At 36.1% G+C, this 22,841-nt stretch overlaps 1 protein-coding gene across 7 annotated transcripts in view; it reads left to right on the forward strand.

Moving 5' to 3' along the window:
- The window catches only part of ADGRB3 (adhesion G protein-coupled receptor B3), a 687,259-nt gene that overhangs the window by 535,486 nt on the left and 128,932 nt on the right, over positions 1-22,841 (forward strand). For all 7 annotated transcript variants that reach the window (XM_084890389.1, XM_084890391.1, XM_084890392.1 and 4 more), the window contains 3 exons: positions 159-285; positions 1,898-2,001; positions 5,364-5,466. In XM_084890389.1, the coding sequence (XP_084746515.1) occupies positions 159-285; positions 1,898-2,001; positions 5,364-5,466 (334 nt within the window). The remainder of the gene's footprint in view (positions 1-158; positions 286-1,897; positions 2,002-5,363; positions 5,467-22,841) is intronic.

The following is a 22,841-nucleotide window of genomic DNA, read 5'->3' on the forward strand; positions in this document are numbered from 1 at the left end:
ATCTAAATTACGTCCTGTTCAACAACAAGTAGATTTTTTTTTCTTTTTCCTGTACGGGGAATTACAGTAGACGATTCTCTTAATTAAACTGCATTTTCTTCTTTACGGATTTGGCCGTCAGGCGTATTTATCCCGATCTCCCCTCCCCGCCTTTGCAGGAACGAGTCTTTGGGAACGTGGTCCACCCAGGGATGTAAAACTGTGCTTACCGATGCATCCCATACGAAATGCTTATGTGATCGTCTCTCTACCTTCGCCATTTTGGCTCAGCAACCTAGAGAAATAGTAAGTAACAAAGGGAAAACACGGCTTTAATGCAAAGGCAGGGACGTTGTGGCAAGTGTTTTCTCCAGGGAACTGCATTTTAATGGGGAAATAGAAAATGTTTGCAGGGTGGCAAAATCGGGCTCGTCTCCTCAGCTACCGTAGCTTGGTGAAAGGAATTGTACTTGGTGTGCTATAACTAAATTCTAGTCAATTTTATGCCTTCTAACTTGAAATTTCTGCAGTATAGTTATGAGAATGTACTCCAGTCATATTACTAGTATGCTGCAAACTTCCAAATAAAAATAATTGCCAACTTAACCTTTATTTTAGACCTGGAAAGCTGTTCTGGGGAATTTGTGAGGACACTGTTGGTAGTAGTAGAATGAAGACCCCCAACACTACAGCCAACACATAGCATATCTGCATTGAATATTTTCAGTATGGGCTTTCTGGGGGTGTCCTTGGATATTTATTTTTTTAAAAATTAAATGAAGTTTTTCGGAAAGCATGGAATGTCAAAAACTATAAGACCATTTCTTAAAAGTATATAGGTTTATAAAACTAGTTTCTGAAATTGACAGCTGTATAAACTGTCTAAAAGAAAAAATAATATCCTCATCAAATGTATTTGAAGAATTATTTCAAAAATTGAAATACTGAAAAATAAGTGTGACTTGCTTGTTAAAATGTGGCCTGAATATGCATTACTCTTCTTACTTATTTTGATAATAACAAAAACCCCACAGTCTATTATGATTTAATGTGCATGTCTAGGATTTGGAACACAGTTTATCTTAAAGTGCATTTCATCAAACTTTCAATGTTTCAATTAAAAATATGAAAAGCAACATATTTTCATTAGTTAGTATCATGCTAGTATCTATAAAATAAACCTCTAATTTTATTACTGCTTGTATTCTTGATATATTTTTTTTAAAGATATAGGCTTATTTTTCAAGGTCATGTATTTAGAGACTGATACTGGCACTGTAAATTATCCCTGAATATTTTGTTCATAGAAAAAAATCTCAGAACATATTGTAAAGTCTTGCATTTCAAATTTGATTTTCTTATATCCTTAGAGACCAAGGAAGTGAAATTAAATGAGAGAATACTTGACTTAGAATGAAGTTGAGAAAAGTCAGAAAGTTTGAAAATCTTTCAATATTTAGATACCAGATTCAGGTCACATAATGAGTTGTAAATGGGAGGATCAAAGTACATTTTACTTAAAAAAAAAAAAAAAAAAAAAAACATATTGTGAAATAACTGAACTATAATTAGGCCAAGAAAAATGAATGCTGATTCAAATTTTAGCTGGAGAAAGCTTCCCATGTGAATGTTACCCAAGTTGTAGTTTTAGTTCTTTATTTTAGAAAGCCATGAGTAGGTAATTGTCATTATCAAGCATTTTAAACTCTCAGGCATTTATTTCTTCACATTAGGGTGGGTGAGCTGTAATTAGTCATTTTAGAGAGATTAAGAATATGGGAACAGAGTGATTACTGGGTAATTATCTGGTAACTATAACAACTATCTTCTTGGCTATTTTTGACTGTCAGGATAGTTTTGCTGAGTTTGAAGTTATTTTAAGATTCTTTTTTTGTTGTTTCTTTTGTTTAACTTGCAGATCATGGAATCCTCTGGTACACCTTCAGTTACCCTAATAGTAGGCAGTGGCCTTTCTTGCTTGGCCTTGATCACCCTAGCAATTGTCTATGCAGCATTATGGAGGTATGTAATCAATAAATCCAATTGAAATGCAATGCTCTGTTTTTCCAAGTTAAATCGGTGAATATGATAACCATTACTATGTCTTTGTTTATTTATTTACTGACAAAGTAGTTTTTTACAGTTATAATTGCTATCATGGAGCTATGATCAATAAGCACGATAATAAATAATTACCTATTTGCTCGTGATAAGAAAATAAACAAAACACACATACACTTTTTTTCCAATTCAAGTGATGATAACCTCCAACAAGTGGTTTATCCCCAAGCATGGTATTCTTATACCCCAACTTTAGTCTTTGTGTGGTTTCTATCCCAAATACTGTTGAGCTTGAGGATTTGATAGTCAAATTAATTTCTCTGTTGTAAAAATATGGTTTCTAAATTCTTATATTTAAGCACATGCTTTCAGTATGCCACAGACAATAAGTAAAGTCTTCTATAATATTAATGCACAACATTATACCTCAATGCTCTGAAAAGGTCTTTGGTTGAATGGTTTGAATAAGTCTGATTTTGACAGATGTAAACAAGAGTATGTGATACAAAAAAATATTTATATAATTTTTGAAATTACAAGTGCTTAATATGAAAATTTAGTATTTCTCAAAGATTTTTCTATTAAAATTAGACCTGTGACATTTATATCTACTCTCAAAATAAACCAGTACATAACCAAATGGCCAAACTTCCTAATGGGTTTTAAATTTATTAATGTTAAACATTTTTTATTGTTTAAAATATACTAAAAGTTATATTAATAAATAAATAATTATGTATTATTTTCTGGAAAAAATACAATATTAAAATTGCAAAAAGTAGCCAGTCTAGGATTTTACTTATCTTTTATTTAAGGTAAAAAATAATTTAGTTGAAAAATTATTTACAATTTAATAAGGAAAGGTCATTTCATTTAACATTCTTTTTTAAAAAATCATTGTTTCCTGTTATATATTTTATTCCATTGCAGACAATATTGATTGTCCAGGATATTAAATTGTCAAATATATTAAAAATTTCAGCCTAGCTGGCATGGATCAGTGATTGAGCTATGAACTAGGAGGTCATGGTTTGATTCCCAGTCAGTACACATGCCCAGGTTGCTGGTTCAATATCAGGAGGCAGCCAACCAATGATTCTCTCTCATCTTTGATGTTTCTATCTCTCTCTCTCTCCCTTCCTCTTTGAAATTAATGAAAACATATATTTTTTAAAACGTATCCTTTATGCTGACACCAGTTTGGCTCAGTGGATAGAGCATCAGCCTGCAGACTGAAAGGTCCTGGGTTCGATTCTCATCAAGGGCATGTACCTTGTCTGCGGGCACATCCCCAGTAGGGGGTGTGCAAGAGGCAGCTGATCAATGATTCTCTCTCATTGATGTTTCTAACTCTCTATCCCTCTCTCTTTCTCTCTGTAAAAAAAAATCAATAATATATATATTTAAAGATGTGTCCTTTAAATAAAAATAAAATATATATATACTCATGGTCCATTGGCTTAGTTTTCCTGTGAAGGAATTATCTGGTAATAAAGCATTGACAGAATATGACAGTCTGATAAAATATGGCCAATCCCACAAAATTGAAGACATGCTTGGTCTAGGCATAGCATTGTAGACAACAGAATCCAGGGTTTAAGTAGCCATTGTAATCTAGCCATTGTAATGCTAATAAAAGTAGCCATTGTAATGCTAATAAAAGACCAAGATGGACAAAGGCTGGGAAGAAGTCAACTTTCTCTCCCACAGTTGTCTGAATGCCATTTCAGGAAAATGAAGGGTCAGGATACCATAGTATTGAGAACTAAGTTTCTACTTATCAGCACTTAGAGTTCAGGCATCATTTCCACCTTCTCTTCACCCTAAATGCATATCACAACACTAATACAAACACTGCCAAGATAAATATGTAAAGTGTGTCAAAGAGGTACAGCATTAATTAATTCATAGTAAAGTTTTCTTTAATCCAGGAAAATCACTTATTACAATAACTTAAGAATTACCAAGATACCTGAAAGGTTCTATCAAAACTTGATAATAATAAAACTCTCAATATTTGATGACGTTTTCAGCATCCCAGTAGTGGTTTATTCCATGTTTTAGATACTGATGATGCAAGGACAAGGTTAAGCCAATCTTGAGGCCATTACAAAATTGACCTGGGTTAGCCCTATTTGGGTTTGTTTTGTAAGGAAAGTTAAAATACAAGTAGAAGTGTGTGTGTGTGTGTGTGTGTGTGTGTGTGTGTGTGTGTGTGCGCGTGCGCGCTGTTTTTGTTTGTTTCTCCTCTGAAATGTGGGATGGAATGTGGGGGCTTCTTTCTAAATGTTCCTCCGAGACATAGGGAAACAACTTTGATTGGTTTTATCTTCCCAAGAGTGGCTCCAGATCTCCAGCACCCCATCTAACACTGCACAGGGAAGTCCACGCCTACTATGAAAAGTGATTTCATGTGCTAATACAAATTGAACACATAGCAACTACAAGTGTATCTGTTTGCTACTGTCATTCAGTGATTTACAGTGGGGTACAGTAAAGCAAAATGTGTTACCATTCATGGTAAACAGCTGGGAGGACATTTGAGTCTAAGCAGTTTTCTCCATGGCTTACAATCTTGATGCACTTACAAATTATATGACAGACTGTCTACAAGCACTTCTTCATAAGGGTAAAAGATGGCAGATGTCAAGTAATTTTCCAGCCTAATGTGAATTATTATTTGTAGATTAGATTAGTTTTTAGAACTAAAGCTTCAGTGTGGGTTTCTTTTTGAACAGTTATTCAGGAAAAATAAGATTTAAGAAGTAGCAGGCTGACTACATAAAAATACTTGAGTGGATGAAATGGTGGATGAAAGTGTTCATGGTTTTATGAGAGTAATGGAATCTGTCTAGTAAGCAAAGGAGACTTCAGAATCTGTGGTTTTTCCTTCGGTTCTCAGAGTTTCTATTGGTTGATTTATATGATAATACTTAACATATAATGTACATACATATTTGTAAAGGTAATTATACTAATTAACATATTTGCAAAAAAATTTATTTATAGTAGAAAAAAAAAAAAACAACTATATTGATGACAGTTGTGCAACTTGGACCCTATCATGTTGTCCTTACCGATTTCAAAAGAAGAAGAAAAAAAGTTCTAAAGAACCGTAGGACATGCCATGCCAGTATAAAATTGGGTCTCTAAAAATAATTTTAATTTTTTAAACTATTTTTTATGTGTGTGTTTTTTTTCTCTTGTAAAGGCACTATTTTAGTGTTTCTTTTTCTGGATGAATTTCACCGATTTGCATAATACAGAATTCTTTATCTTTCTGTTGAATTTTAAAGTTGGACACTCTTTCTTTCTTTGGCTAGGTACATACGCTCTGAGAGGTCCATCATTCTAATTAACTTCTGCCTGTCTATCATCTCATCCAACATCCTCATACTGGTTGGACAGACTCAGACTCATAATAAGGTATGACTAGTAATTATTCTGATTATCTTTGTGCATTTATGGTTTGACATAAAGTTGGTTATTGATCATGCAAACACTTGTTCTAGATAAAATAGAGAACATTTGACAAAATTATTTTTTAAATTATTTCCAGAATAAAAGTATTAACTCTTTAGAACAGATATGCATTCTCTTGGATTAATTTCCTGTGATTAAGAGATTATTTATAATAGTTAAAAATATATGTTTGTTAAGCATTATATCAAAGCTCTATGAGTTCAAAGCCTTAGAACATCAAAAGCACAAATTTAGATTCTTTATCCTAATTGTCACAGGAGTACCTGTGTTTTGGTCTAATTTATTTGCATACTGATTCCTAAAAGTCGACTATAAATTGCTTACAAGTGTAACATAGATCTTGAAAATCGACCTCAAAATTGTCTATTGGTAATAATCTAAGACAGTATCAAGTGAAAGCAATACTAGGTTTTATGCCTTTTAAAAAGTTTTAACTTTTTTAAAGTATCTTGATACGTAACCAGCATTGCAATTTTTCAACTGTGTTGTCACTTTCAGCAGAAAGTAGGTCCTGTTTATGAGAATTAACTTGAGTTGAATGACCGGGTTTGTTCCAGAAAGGACTGTCAGCTCTCTTTACTAAACTACTCTGAAATGCATTCCAAGAAACCCATAATAGCAATCTTAAATTAATTTATCCCTACCTCAAGGAATTCTGGTAAACACTGCTTTAATAACATGTCTATCAATCTGGGCCTGTTTTTTTCCTCAACATTTTTTCCCCGAATACTAAAGCAAATAATTGAACTTTTCTCTATAAGCTATCATTTTAAAAATCAAATGTACTTTCCAATAGGTTGTTTTGATATAATAGATATTTGTAAGACTTGAATAGTTTAAGCTTTTTTCCACCAAAGCCTCCCTTCCCATCATTGTTTACAATCCAAACACTCTTGAGTGATGCCCCTCATTAGAATATGGAAAGCTGCGTGTTCTTCAGCATGAAACATGCATATAAAACTGTTTTATGTTCTGTTGCAAAGGTTTTACAAGTTTTGAGCCAAATAGGAAAATAGACTTTCCCACAAGGTTTGCTACATGTTATAGTATTTATTGTCCGAATCATTGTTGTCCAGTAGAAATATAATGTAAGCCATAAATGCAAGCCACACATGTAATTACTGGAGGCTCAGTGCATGAATTCATACACCATTGGGGTCCCTCAGCCTGGTCTGCAGGATTGAGCCAAAGCCAGCTCTCCAACATCCAATAATCTCTCATATTGTTCATCACCTGGTGTCCTGGATTGCGAGAGGGCACAGGCCAGGCCAAGGGACCACACCAGTGCATGATGGGGTTGGTGAGGGATACAGGAGGTTAGCCAGCTGGGGAGGAACCATGGGAGGGCTACAGCAAGTGTCCAGCCCATCTCACTCAGTCCTGATCAGCCAGACCCCAGTAGCAAGCTGATTTACCAGTCAGAGCGCCTTCCCCTGCTGGTCAGTGCACATCACAGAGAGCGGTTGAGCAGCCTTAGCATATAATTAGCATATTATGCTTTGATTGGTTGAATGGCTCACCAGATGACTAATAGGCTTTTATTATATAGGATAATATCTTAGTAGCCATATTAATGAAATAAAAATAAGTGAAATTTTAATAATACAGCAGGTCCTCAAATAACATTGTCCTGTTCAATGTCATTTCTATATAACATTGCAATACTGTAGGAACTTTTGTTCATATCAATTAGCCTATGGCAAAGTGGATTTCTTATACAACTTTTTCCTCAAAGTTGAAGAATTGATGACAAATGAGTACTGACTTACATTTAACTCACTATATTCAAAAGTTGACATTTTAACACATAATTCTATTTTTTAATATTAATGCAACATTTTTACAATATTTTTTTTTATTGAATCTTAAGAATCTGGGTGTACTTTATACGTAAAATACACTTCAATTCAGACTCGCTTTCATTTCAAGTATTCAATGAATATTGTATTATATAGATATATATGCTAATAATATTTGGAAACTGAAATAGTCACAAGAAATTACATTCCTCTTGCCCATTTTGGCTTTCCCAGGTTTCCAATGTCCCTGTTTTATATAGAAATATCTGCAAATATGAGGAACATAAAAGGCAAGATAAGACAGGTCTAGTTTCACTTTTCATTTCTGGTTATAAAAAATGGTTGGGATGGTTTTAGTTAAAAATAAAAAGTTTGGTGTCATTTGGGTTCTCCCCAGGTAATCGACTGGAGAATAGATTGCACCTGGTTTTGGAACCATCCTGATTCTCTTCCAGATAGGCTATGCTAATTTTTGATGCTTGTGGGAAGGAGCTGGTTGTAGGTGGTAGTGGTAATGAACAATGTGAGAGATTATTGGATTTCTCTTGTGCTATGTTAATTTTGCTTTACTAGCTCTGAGTAGATGATCTTGCAAACCTAAGAGTGGCTAGGAGAAGAAATTATAAAACACTGGGATTTTACTTTTAATTATACTCGGGTTAATACTCATATAGTTGACTATGGAATATGTACTAGGTTAAATTAAATTGGCCCCACTCCATTTTAAATGTGAAATAGCAGTATGTGAAATGCTATACCTGCTTTACTGTATTTGGGTTTAATGGTTTCTAACAAAACAAAAAGAGAAAATTTTCAAAATGTATCATTTGTATTTGTGTGTGTGTGTGTGTGTGTGTGTGTGTGTGTGTGTGGAAACTTCAGGGAAGTGTTTTAAAAATATAAAATATTGACTGGTGGCTACAGTATTTTATCAAGGTTGTGAGTTAGGACCCTATTGCTGCTGTGGGTATTTTGTAATTGATCAGACTCCTATATTTGACTTCCCTGGTGAGTTTTGATTGATGCTTTAATATTCCCCACCTGGAAAAATAGAAACATTTGAGAGAGCTTTCTGATGAACAAGTGATTTGGTACTGCCTCTGAGAGTTATCTTGGCTAGTTGTGTGAAAACTGGCATTTGAAGCCGATGTTCGGGATAGTTTTGAAGTGCCATACTGGGATCTTTCTCCGAATTGCTTGTTGAAATGTAATTGACTCAATAATCTCACTGTGGAGAATCTCTGTTTCTTTTGAGGGGATAGAAAGAAGCTGAAATAATCCATTGTTAAAAAATATGATGTATTCAAAATTTTAAGCTATAGATTCAATCACTGGCAGCAAAGAATCTAATGCAATACCTTAAATCTCTTAAAATTCAGTTATATATCTAATTACAACTCCATTATTTTCAAGTTTTCTCATAAAGTGTCATTGCCCTTTAATCTTTGTGCATTTATAATTTCAACCAGATGTTCATGTACCACTCGGATATTGTTTATTTGTCAAAACTTTCCTTAGTACCTTAAATATGAAGGTTGAGCCTTATGGTACTATTTTGCAGAAAGCAAAGATTATTTGGGAAACAAATATAATCAGGATAGTTTTCTTGATCATAAAAATATATAACTGCTTCTTTCTAAAAGACTTTGAGATGATTTATTATATTAAAGATTTCATAGTATTCTTTTTAACTGATGGAGGCCAAATTTGGCAATACTCTTGGGTTTTGTTGTTGTTTTTGTTGGCTTTTGGGGGAGTTGAGTAATGGTGGCCACCCATCAACTTTGAAATGCTCAGGAGACAGCCTCACTATCAGGTTATAATGAAAACAAGTCAAGTCTAGATTCTGTCACACAGCCAGATATTTTTTAGATAAAGATGTATAGCAAATCGGGAGCAAAACCTGTTCTATAAGCACATTGAAATTCTAGGCCTTTCTCATTTTAGATACTTTAGCCATACATTGTATGCAACAGTCACTTGAGATGGACGTAAGAACACTCAGGGAGCAGAATTCTGTGACTTTCTGACACCATGATTCAATCAGAAATCCTCCTAGTCTAATAAAGCTATGGGCCCATCACTAAGAGGTGCAGGATAGAGGCCTCAATGGAATCTTTCATACAGTCCATTCAGGAGTAAGAAGTGTTTAACTATATTAAGCTAATTTACATAGCCTTAATGCCTTTACTTTTACCAAAAGGAGCCCATTAATACATTCACCATTATGATTACTCAGACACTAGTTCATCACTTTTTACATTCAGTTTGATAGAGTACAATGTTGAGTGTGCATAGCTTTACCTAGATAAAAAGGACTTGCAGTTGCCACCTGGAGTATGGCCCTTTCCAATATAATACCAGCTGGAAGTAAAGGTTAAACTAACCAGTGCATATATAGCATCATAATGAGAATACCCAAGTATCATAAATTACAAAGAGCTTGAAAATGTTAAACATTTTGAAAAATAATATTCAAATTTGAGAGGGCAAAGCTAAACACTAAACTAAGTCATAAGAGACCTAGCAAAGTCCTCATTGACAGATCAAGGGAAGCTTTTTAAATTATTTTGGATGGGCATATTCTTGGCACTACTTAGGAGGAATTTAGCTTATGGTTCTTTATGTATGGGTTATTGAATTACATAATTGGATGTTTTTTTCAGTCTTACAAAAAATACAAAAATTTTCTGTTGGAGCACTTCTTAAAAGTCACATACTGTACAAAGTTTTCTTGCTTAATCTGTGCTTACTTGCCCTTTCTGAAGTGTTATGTTTTTGTTCTGTAGTTTCTATAGAGATAGTTAAGATGGGATAAACTAGAAGGCTGTGGTCATTGTAATGGGAGATGTTTTTGTGTTGTCAGAATTGTGTTGTTGTTGTTTTTTTAAATAAAATCTTGAATTTAAATACCTTGAACTGGGTGAAGCACTCTATAATACACCTATTTCCCCCATAACTTTCTTTTGCCAGAGACCCTAATTTTTCACACATTACTTACATACCTGCTTTTGAATGTATATTTGTTCAAGTTCTAAGAAGGAATATCGAATATGTGTTTTCAGCTATCCCTATGTTTCTCCTTGTACCCTATGACACAGTCCGCCCTGCCTCTTGGAATTCAGTGGTCTTCATGCTCCCTGGAAGCTTTTATCTGTCAGTTGGTGATGGTTAAGAATAGGCACTTTGCCAAAACTGGTTTGGCTCAGTGGATAGAGAGTCGGCTTGCGGACTGAAGGGTCCCGGGTTCAATTCCAGTCAAGGGCATGTACCTTGGTTGCGGGCACATCCCAGTAGGGCGTGTGCAGGAGGCAGCTGATCAATATTTCACTCTCATTGATGTTTCTGACTCTGTCCCTCTTTCTTCCTCTCTGTAAAAAAATCAATAAAATATATTAAAAAAGAAAAAAGAAAAAAAAGAACAGGCAGCTTAAGCCAGATTGACCTAAACACCCTATATATACCATTTGCTTCCTAGTGGTATGATCTTGAGCATGATACTCAGACTCTATAGACCTTAGCTGCTTCTTAATATCCCCCTTGCAGTGTTGTCAGGATTACCTGAGCTAGTACGTGGGAAGCACTTGGTAAGCACTTCTTAAACAGTACCTGTGATCATGGTGATGATGATAATGATGACCCCTAGTTGTACCTCTCTTCTGCACGTCAGATTTCCTAGTGCTCAATTTTCTGCTCATAACTAAATTTACAGTTCATGTCCCTGCCCCACACTCCAACATTTTCTATATAAATCTACTGTTTTCCGAATTCTCCAACCTAGTTATAGAAGGTGGAACACTGAGAGGTATCCTTGATTTCTCCTCTCTAACATAGCAAATCTAATAAACCATCCACCTGGGCCAGTTGTACGCTCATATATTTCTCCAAGTTGGCTTTCGGCCTCTGCCAGGTACTAATAATTGTGTCCACTAGTCTCCCATTTCCAGCATCATTAAACCCACTCTCTACCTTGTATCCCAAGTGATGAAGCTAACATTCAACTCCTGTACTTCCGTGTGCAAACATGTATTGTTGTCTCACTTCTCATAGAAGTGATTTTCAGACTGTGCTCAAACGTAAACAGTGAAAAATGTTTTATTTCTCTATCAAAGTTTCTGTTCACTGATTTGCATTAACATATTGGGGCTCAAGAAAAAAATTTATGGAGAAAGAGTTCTGTAGCTTATAACACTTAAAAAGCCTTGAACATCACTTGTGCTGACGTCTCCATTCTCATTCTGTTTTACTAACTTTGTTTACTACACCAGCAACACCAATCTGCTTAAGTTCATCAAAATCATCCAATGGCTTCCTTTTTTGTTTATTTGTTTGTTTGTTTGTTTGTGCTACCCTTCAGCCCACAGGGAGCACTACTACTCTCGTCCTCCCTATCAGACTTCTCAAACACTTGCATTTATCTTTTGTTCATTCTCTGACACTCTGTTCAGTCCTTTCTTTCACTTTTAGAAGCCCTCCTCTTTCCTCCACTTTTAGCTACACCAGCTCTGGGGAGCCATGATTTCCAGTGTGTATCTACAATCTAGTATTATATTACTTGCTTTCAACCAGACTATACATTTCTAGGGCAGGGATAAATTATATTAATACTTAAATTTACTGGCAACATACAGTCTGAGTACAGTAAGTATATAATAAATGTTTATTGAATGAATGAGTAAATGCATTTATTTAAATTCATCATTTGAGCTTATACCTATGGAGCTAATATATAGATGTAGTTAGTTTTACAAGGATTAGGGTCCCCAACTCTGACAGAATCTGAGCCATATGGTGATAAAGACAATGGCATGCTTTAAGGGTGATCTAGTTCCTGGGTTTTAGTAAAGAGATTTTGAAACCAAACAAATGTTAATCTTTTCACTTGGTAAGTCACAATGTTAAACAATGTTCATAACCTTCAAAAGAAATGTGCTTATTCGTTATTTCTCACAGAAGTCATTTCTTGCTAATAATGACACAAGTGCCTGTTTATTTATCTCAGATGTGTGTAGGATCCTAAAGGCTGAAGCTGTAGCCTCCTATTTAGATTTATTACAATCTAATTTATTGACTTGCTATGATGATTGTAAAAGGATTTGATGTAATAAATCCTTTTATGTGTGACTCATTTGAGTCCATTTTGAGTTATCTTACTAACTCTGGATTCCTGAAAACCATTATCATACCAAGGAATAGAATGGTTACTTAATTTTTTATTTATCCAGGCTTCCAGCAATGCAAAATTATTTTGTCCTGTTGTTATGGGTTCACCACAAGAGACAGTGGTGTTATTAGAGAGACTTTTGGCCCGCTTTAACCTTCATGTCCCCTGATTGTACATTTTCCAGTTTGCATGGTAGGAGACAAAGATAACATTATCAAAGGGAACTTCAAAATAGGACAAAAGATCAATATTAAGGATGGGTTTGAAGCAAGTTGAGAAGATAAAATGGAATTATATAACAACTAGAGGCCCAATGCATGAAATTAGTGCAAGAATAGGCTGCCCTTCCCAGCTGCCTGCACTAACTTCCCTCTGGCACCTGGGGCCCAGGCTTCCCTCACAGCCCCAGCTTCATCTGGAAGGTCATCTGGAAGGACATCCAGAAGGATGCCCAGTCTCATTACCATATTATGCTTTTATTATTATAGATAGGAAGTTAGTGAAAGGGTTTGAGATATCAGTACTCAAATTACATTGAGGGACGGGGAAGCCAGCTTGGACATTGTGTGTGTCCTTAAGCCACATTCCGAGGCTAGGCAAAATACCCAAAGAGTGAGCACTCCTTCAACTGGAAAGAAGTAGAACACAAGGGTCAGGCTTTTATGCCACAGTTGCATGGAGGGTGTCAGTCTATTTGATTACCTTCTGTCCATTTGTCCTCAGGTAGCTGTATAAAAGTGTCCTCCAGGCAACGGAAGGGGACTCCCTGATTGGCCAATTTCTAGTCTCCATGCCCACTCCTTTTAAACCTAGCCTTCATGATTTCTCAGTTATACTGCCATAGTATCCTTCTAACCTTGGACTGCTTTAAAATTTGTGTTAGCTCATCCTTCATGTGAGAAGTGTCCACCCAAGGTTTAGTCCGTGTATCCTGCAGACCAGAACAGCGATCCTTTGACAGTCTCTGAAAAGGCTTCTGCAGCGAGAAAAAGGAGCCAACGCACTTTGAATCCCTTCTTTGGAGCAAAAAACACAATTTCTTCACATCGGCATCTATTGGATACCAGCACTATATAAAAAACTAAAGCGTGAATCAAATCACTCTTAAGCTAATAGGACATTTTATGAATAGACGAAGCTAAAAGCAGCTAACAAATGCCCAGTGCATGATACAAAGCTGGCTGCCTTTGTAGAAGAAAACTTCTTAAAGTACAGCAATAAATGTTAAATCCCCTATTAGAGAAGGTCTGTGTAGCCTCATCATAAGGTACTGGGCAAAAAAGTTACATCTTACCATAGAAACTAGGGATGGCAGAGTCCAGCTAATCCCCTGCTGAATTCACCCATAAAGTCCTTTTTAAAACCTCTATCTAAGCTCCTGGTCCTATCTACATCCTAAAAGTTGGATTATTATTATGCATATTAGATCATAAGCATTGCTATAGCAAAACTTAGAACTAAAGCACAAATGCTAATGCCTATTACTGAGGGGGGGGGGGGGGGACTGTTAGGAGATTAAACTGTGTTTTTCACTTCTTTTGTGATGCCAGTCAGTTAATTTTAAAAGTTAAACTTTAAAGAAAGAAGTGGGCATAGGACTGAGCTGAGTCTATGTTTTAACCATACAGTTTTATAGTATGAAATTCAAAGTAAGGAAATTAAAATATTAATAGCCATCATAAGCTTCTAGTGGACTGAATCAAAGATTTAGGTTACAGTTGTACTGAAAGGAGAAATGATTAGCTTTAACTGTAGAAATATAATGATAACTTTAAATTCATCCATATTCATTATAAGGGCCTGTATACATGGTCTCTGTTAAACTGTAATACACATGGTTTTTATATATTTCTGTAGATATGACTTTGGTAAATGATAAATCAGTATGTGCACATAATTAGGTTGACAAAGGGATTTTGAATGAACCTTATCTCTGCTTTGCATTATTTTTGTTAATTAAATTCATTGGTATCTCAAAGTTATTTTTCCTAATGGATAGGAATGTATATTGGTTTTACAAAATATAAATTAGTTGTATTTGTTTTTTTTTAATATAGATACTTTTGTTTCTTTTTATTAGAAATAATAGGATCTAATTTCTGTTTAGAAACATTTGTTATATACCTTTCTAACTTCCAAAATAAAGTTACAGAGTGAATCCTGTATACCTAAGGAGGAACTATCCTTTTGAGAAATGAAAATGGCAATCTATATTTGTTATCTATTGCTGCATAACAAATTACCTTAAACTTCATGGCTTAAAAACAATATTTTTAAACCTCTCCATTTCTTCGAGTCAGGAATTTGGAACTGATTTGAAAAATGAAACAGAGTGGGGCCGGAGACTGGGATGCCAGGACACAGGCTTTATTGAAGAGAAGAGTACCACTGCCGGATACTTCCAGAAAGAGAGCAGGGAAGAGAGCCAGGGCCTGGGTACAAGTACTTTTAAGGGGAGGATAGGGGACAGGTCTTAGGGCACTCAGCACACGCTGATTGGTGGTTTCATGTAAGGCCTGTGATTAGAGACCTAGGGACTTAGGAATCAATGGGGGGGGGGGGGGGGGGGCGGTCCTTAGGATATTTGGTAGGTGCTGATTGGTGGTTCAGTGCTCAGGAATGTCTGGCTGTAGGTGGAGTTTACATCAGTTCATCAATTGGAGGAAGGGAGGACCTATCATGATAAAGCTGGGCAGTTCTGGCTCAGCATCTCTCATGAGGTTGCAGTCAGCCCTGTGAGAGGCACAGTCCTCTGAAGGCTTGATTGTGGCTGGAGAGTGGCTCATCATTTCAAGTGTGATGAAAGCTTCACTGACTCTAAAGGAATCTTTACCATTTACTGGCCACATGACATTTGTAGTGTTTGCAAAACCATTCTTCACAAAGCCAAGTGATCTGTGTAAATTGTAAATCAGATCATGATACTTGTCTGCTTAAAACCCTTCAGCTAAAATAAGTGAAACTTCCGTTACACCTGGGATGGTATCCAAACCCCATAACATGGCCCACAGGCTCCTGCATGACCTGGCCTCTTAGTACATCTCCCACCTAACCACCTCCTAGTCATTATTTTTCCTTTCCTTCACTATATTCCTGCCATGCTGGTCTTCCACTAGGATTAGCCAAAAGCCAGGTGACTATGAAATGTGAAAATTGAACTGGAATGCACTGAATTCCCCAGTTCTTGTCTCAATGGTTTTGAAGAATGAAGCCATAGACAAAAGGTGATAGGTGAAAAGGACAGAAACTTTATTGCAAGTAGACATTCCCTCTAAAACCTAATTTTAAATTCTAAGCCCAAGACCCTGTCCCTTCTGGATGGACAGAGGGGCCCCTGAGAAGGGTGACCGTTGCTTTCTTTGTCTTGAAGCATTAAGTAGGCTGTAGTTCTTTGTCTCAACCTGACTGCTTCTTATTGGTCATTTTGCTATAGAGTTAGTTTTCAAAGCTCAAAGCCCATGTGGTGCCCCCCATTTTCTCACCCCCTTATCTTGTTGGTTGGAGTCACTTTTGATTTCTCGAATAGCTCTCCCAGTGGTGATGGCAGAGAAAACCTTATTTTCAGGCTCTCCCAGCTCCTCAGGTCAGGGCTACTTTTGGCCTAGCTTATGGCCACTTTAATTGCTCAGGCCCTAGATACCCCTGTTTATGGCCATTTAATTGCACAGGCCAGATGTATTTCTATTTGCCTGTGGCATTTCTTTATTCTCTGTACAAGTAAGATAAACACCCTGGTGCCTTCAAATTTCCATGATATATTCCTTCCCATAGACCATTTTCATTCCTAAAACTTCCTAAGCCTGCCTAATTAAGCTAGCTAGCTACCCCTTTCAACCAGATGCCTAGATTGTGCCTATTGTTCTTGTGCAATTATTACAATTAATTAATTATTAATTGCAAGTGTCCTTGTGCACTTACAAAATTGTCTCATCAGTTGTATGCTTTGCGTAGCCCATAGATCTTTCGCATGGGCCTCAGGGCTTTATCATATATTTCTCCCTCTGCCACAGTTATTCTTCTTTCATCTTAGGCTAGCCTTGTTAACTTAGACATGTCCTGCAGCTCAAATATAATCTTCTCAGAGAGGAGAAGTGCCTGAGAATATACCCATTTGACACCATGCATAGTTATCCTATACAATAAAACCCTAGTATGCAAATCGATCGAACAGCAGAATGACTGGTCGCTATGACACGCACTGACCACCAGGGGAGCAGATGTTCAATGCAGCACCAGCAGCAGCGATTGGGGGGCGATGCCAGTGAGCAGTGCCAGGCCACCAGCCAAGGCATGTGCCAGTGGAGACCTCCAATCGCCCTGCTCTCCAGTCGCCCCACGGATGGCCCGGAGCACCAACCAGGGCTAGGGACCCTCCCTATATATTGCGAACAGTCTCTTAGATTTAAAAATTAAAACCTGGCAAGGCTACTCTAACACTGAAAAACCAGGATGACACAGCGATGACATGCATGGACTCTGGCTTGAACATTTTGTGGTCAGCCCTGATTCTGACATAACTCTGTAACAAAGCCAATTGCCCAACTGCTCTCTGCTTCAGTTTTTCCACCCATAAGATGGGGAACATGGTACTACTGTTTCAGAAGGATCATGTTATCTATTATTTTTTATAATCAAGGCAAAAAAATGTAGCTGCTGATACAATAGCAAGATGCCTTTCACCTGAATGAAAAGTATGGTCACTGGTTCATCCAGAGTCCTGGATTGCAAGAAGAATGACTGATGGCCAGGTTAGGCCCAACATCCCTCGAGGGGTCCTGGATTATGAGAGGATGCAGGCTGGGCTGAGGGAACCTTCCCCTGCCCCCCCCCCCCAATGCATTAATTTTGTGCACCAGGCCTCTAGTTACAATATAATTGACTATATTCCTCATGTTGTAATTTATATCCTCCTGACATTTTAATATCTGGCAATTTGTACTTCTTAATCCCTTCTTTTTCACCTATCCTCCTAATCCCCTTCCATCTGGCAACCATTCTTTTGTTCTCTATATCTACGAGCTGTTTCTGTTTTATTTATTTATTTATTTTTTAGATTCTAAATATAAGTCATATGGTGTTTGTCATTCTCTGTCTGACTTATTTCACTAAGCATAATACCCTCTAGGTCCATCCACATTGTTGCAAATGGTAAGATTTCATTATTTTTTATGGCTTAAGTAATATGCTCTTGTATATATGTACCACGTCTTCTCTTTCTATTCATCTATCAGTGGATATTTAGGTTGCTTCCATACCTTGGCTATTGTAATTAATGCTGCAGTGAACATGGAGGCCATCTTATCTTTATGTAAGTTCAGAAGGGAAGGGAGACTATGTGCTTGAATTACACTGCATACCCTGTACCCAGCACAGTGCCTGACATAGCACCAGGCGCTCATCCAGTATTTTTAAATGCATGAAGGAAATGTCGAACCCTCAGTTGTTGTTTCCTAATCTAACAGTGGGGATGGGATGTTGTGAGGATCAAGAAAGATTACACCCTGACCAGTTTGGTCAGCCCTGATTCTGACATAACTCTGTAACAAAGCCAATTGCCCAACTGCTCTCTGCTTCAGGGCTGACAATTGGCTTTGTTACAGAGTTATGTCAGAATCAGGGCTGACATAGAGAATCAGCCTGAGAACTGAAAGGACCCGGGTTTGATTCCAGTCAAGGGCATGTGCCTTGGTTGCGGCACATCCCCAGTAAGGGGTGTGCAGGAGGCAGCTGACGGATGTTTCTCTCTCATCGATGTTTCTAACTCTCTATCCCTCTCCCTTTCAGTAAAAAATAAAAAATCAATAAAAAATATTAAAAAAGAAAGAAAGAAAGATAAATTACACCTAGGACAGTATCTGGCACACAGTGAACTTTTGATTGAGGTGAAGTTTACACAAGGTGATATGCACAGTGAACAATGTGCTGAGTTTTGACCAGCATATATCTATGTAACCAACATTATAATCAAGATATGGAACATGACCATCACCCTAGAAAGTTGTCTCTTCCAGCCAACCCCCATCCCTCTTGGCAACCATTATTCTGATTTCTGTCATCGTGTGTTTTGTCTGTTTAAAAATTTCAAGTAAATGGAATCATATAATGAATAACTTTTCATTATGGCCATTTTCACTAAACATGTTGTTTTTGACATGCAATCGTATTGTTGTATGTATTCGTAGTAAATTCTTTTATATTACTGAGTATTATTCTACTCTAGCAATATACCACATTTTGTTTATCTATTCTTCAATTACTAGACATTTAAATTGTGGGGGTTTGTTTTTTTGTTATTAAGAATAAAGCTGTTTTAAATTTCTTGTAAAAATTTTGTATGGGCAAGTATTTTTATTTCTCTCAAGTAAATACCTAGGAATGGAAATGCTATGTTAAAGACAAGTTAGAGTATTTTAACTTAAAACAAAAGAAAACAAAACTGTGAACAATTTTGTAAAATTGTTGTACCATTTTATACTCTTACCAATAATCTATAGTAGTTCCGGTGTTTCATATCCTTGCCAACAGTTCCATTTACATTTTCCTAATAATTAATAAGGTTTAGGACTTTTTCAGCTTCTTATAGCCCATATTATATCCACTTGTGGAGTCTTTGTTCAAATCTTTTCTACCTTTTACATTAGGTTATCTTTTTATTTTTGCTTTGTAAGTGGTTTTGAAACTAAAGTATTCTGGACAAAAGTCTTTTGTTTTATATAATATATGTTTATCATTTATACATATATATTCTTTTATCTCAGTCTGTGGCTTGCATTTTATTAATGGCATCTTTTGCTGAGCAGATGTTTTTAATTTTGTTAAATCTAGTTTTTCATATCTCTTTTTATAGTGTGTATTTTATGAGTCCTCTATAAAAGATCTTTGCTTATTCCTCAAGGTCATGAAGGTGCTATTCTATATTATCTTCTATAAGTCTTATAGTTTTAGCTTTTATGTAAATCTATGTTATATCAAATTAATTTTTGTGTACAATATTACACTGGCATTGGGTCTCACTATATTTCAAATGGATATCCAATTATTCTGACACGATTTGTTAACAAGACTTTCCTTTGCCCACTAAATTGCTTTGGAACCTTTGTAAAAAATCAAATTAGAGTAAACCTGTAAATCAGAAAATTTGTGTTTTCTAACTTTAATCCTTTTGAATTATTTTGTCTAAGCTAGATCCTTTTGTCTAGATTTGCTAATCTAGATCCTTTGGATAGCCAAGTAAATTTTAGAATCAACATGCCAATTTCTAAATAAATAAAAGAAAAAGACTCTTGAAATTTTGTTGGCATTGTATTAAATCTCCAGGTTAATATAGGGAAGAACTGATGACTGTATTTAATAACTGTTACTATTAAGTTGGTGTCAGTGGGCATGGATTGGCTTCATGAAAGAGAACCATAGAGGTTTTGTGACCAATTGAATAAGAATACTGAGAAAGAAGGGATCATACCAATGACAGTGTTCTTTTGGGCTGTGACATGACGTTCATATTTAAACTGAAGACATAGCTTCAGAGAATCAGCAGTTCATTGGGAGATCTTTGGCCTGCTCCAGGGAAAATATTCTGCTCCAAGCAATTTTTTTCCTTGCTCTGGTCCTTCAGTCTTTTCCTGTTTTGGGACTTTTCACTTGATTGTGTCCTAAGTATACTTTCTTTAAAAAATAAATAAATAAATAAAGCATCTTCCTTCCAAAAATGATACATATTTCCTTCAAAAGTAATTACAGACTAAATTTATTTTTCTTTAAATTTCTTGAGATGTTAATTACCAGGTGAGGTCAAAATTGTGTCTAAGATAAAAAATTCTTGGGCCACTTTCTCTTCAGGCTTGTAGGCATGATTCCTTATGCCCTTTATGCTCAGGTACAAAGTGGTATTTGTAGGAAGTTAGAAAGCGAGCAGCTATGCTCCCCTCCAGGAACTCAGGCTTCTGATACACTTTCTACATGGGAGCAAAGTATTTGTCAAATTAGGGGAAAAGAGCACAAAGAACAGAATTTATGCCAAGCAAAACCGCCCCTGACTTCATGTCCAATGAATGAGAACAATTTTTAAAACCCATTCGTGAATATTCTGTCTAAAAACCTTTATTATTTTAAAAATATTTTTATTGATTTTTTACAGAGAGGAAGGGAGAAGGATAGAGAGTTAGAAACATAGATGATGAGAGAGAAACATCGATCAGCTGCCTCCTGCACACCCCCCCTACTGGGGATGTGCCCGCAATCAAGGTACATGCTCTTGGCCGGAATCGAACCTGGGACCTTTCAGTCCACAGACCAACGCTCTATCCACTGAGCCAAACCGGTTTCGGCAAAACCTTTATTTTTTTTAATTTCACTAACTAGTTTTTTTGTTTGTTTGTTTGTTTTTCAGTATAGGCTCAACATCCAATTATGTAAAACTAGCCGCTCTTTTGCCTATTAATGAAAATACTCTGAATGTTGTTATTCAAAAGGTAACATCAGACATTTACCCATGTGTCACTAATTGAGCCTAGTCCTTTTTACTGATAGAGTAATAGCATGAAAATGTCCCTCCCCCCCCCCTTTTTTTTCTCAAGTATTAGACAGGATCCTGCTGTGTATAAATTGTGGTTTATTACTAAAGAGCCTTTCTATTTTTTCCATTTGAGGCTATTTCAGTAATACAGAAATCTGCGTATATAGCATAACTACTGTCTTTTTTTACTTTTACTTTTTATTCTGTCAAGAAAAAGTGGTACATTTTCTTTGATTGTTAAATCCTGAAATTATAAATCTTATCATTATTTCCCAGATTTAGCTTGTGTGTTTTTCCTTGCTCTAGTCTATAAGGACTCATTTCCACTCCCCCTCCCCCCACCCCTGTCTCCTCTGAAATGTGTATTACATCCTGCTTGCATTTGTTTCCCTGGAAAGACCGCATTCTGCAGCCCCCTCATTTGGCTTAATTAGCTATTGGTTGCAAATTAAAAAAAGAAATGTCATCTGAAGTAAATAAAATGCTGTTTACCTATTTCCCACTGTTAACAAGTGGTGATAAACTCCATTAAAAACAAATGGCAAAAATGTATTACACAGATGGGGAAGTTCATTATTTTTCATTTTGCCTGATGATCATGCTCAAGATTTAGTGTACTGGTCTGCATTAGTGTCTCAAAGGGAGAGAGCATGAATTGCATGACAGGAAGTGTATTTTCAGTGCACATCCTGCCCTGGATACCCACTCATAGTTTCTTTTGGTTATAATGGAGCTTAGCTATGCACATCAAGGGAAAACTACATTCTTCAGGGTAGCATGCAGGCTAGCTCATCACAGTATTCTTAATGCTTGTTGACAGACCTATCTATGTGTAGCGATGTGGTTGTTATTCCATCGTGGAGATAGCTGGAGAGTATTTATGCAGTCTCCCCAGTCTCATGTCCAGCTATGAAGAGGATCCTTGTTAAGAGCTTCCAGAGCCCATTTGTTGAATAAGAGGGGAATCTGAATGAAATCTCTGCCGCTAGCAATACAAAGAAAATGCTTACGCTTCATTTTCAGAAATGGGATTGTATTCGCAGAGAAGGATTTTAAAAAAGACAATTATTTCTGCCGGTAGGGAGAAATCTAAGACCAGTAAAGGAATTCTTGGGGGTTAAGGGGAAACAGCAAGTTTCAGAGTTGAAAATAATGTTGATGGAGAGGAGCTGGCTTTTTATACTTTTAAACATCTCATCCTGTCATGAATCTTTGTTGGGAGGGGGGAGGACTTGAAGGGTTCATGAATAATGTATAGTATTGGTGTTCTTTTCATAGAATAGTGGTAGAAAGGATAACTTGTCAACGCAAGAAATGTCTGTATATTGAATCCACATGCATATAAAAGTGAAGAACACTTGGGAATTGTGCTGAGTACTAAAATATTAAAGTTAATGTATTCAACAAAGTGAAAACTACAAAGTCATTGAGGAAATAAATTACTTTTGTCTCAAAAATGTTAGATTTCACAACCATTATTCTAAAGACTAAATAGTATAATATTCCAGGACCCCAAAGTATGAATTTTTAAATTATTATAATGGGATAAGCATTTAAAAGAGAATGACTAATCAAGAGAAATATAATTAAGAACCAAAGTGCATATGTTGGAATCTATACTAATAGTGGTTCTCAACTCGGGTAAAGGCAACAGTGCATTTAGAACCACATGGACAGTTTTCAATCTACCTTTCCTACACCCTCTCGAAATTTGACACCTTGGGAATTATATATTGGGTCGGCAGCTAAGTAATTGCGGATTTTTTAAAGAAAATCAAAGACAATTTTTTCATGGAACTAAATAACTTTATTCTGTAATGTATTGCCCATTTTGATCAAT

Source organism: Pipistrellus hanaki (assembly GCF_964339955.1).
Source record: "Pipistrellus hanaki genome assembly, chromosome: 7".
Lineage (NCBI taxonomy): Eukaryota > Metazoa > Chordata > Mammalia > Chiroptera > Vespertilionidae > Pipistrellus > Pipistrellus hanaki.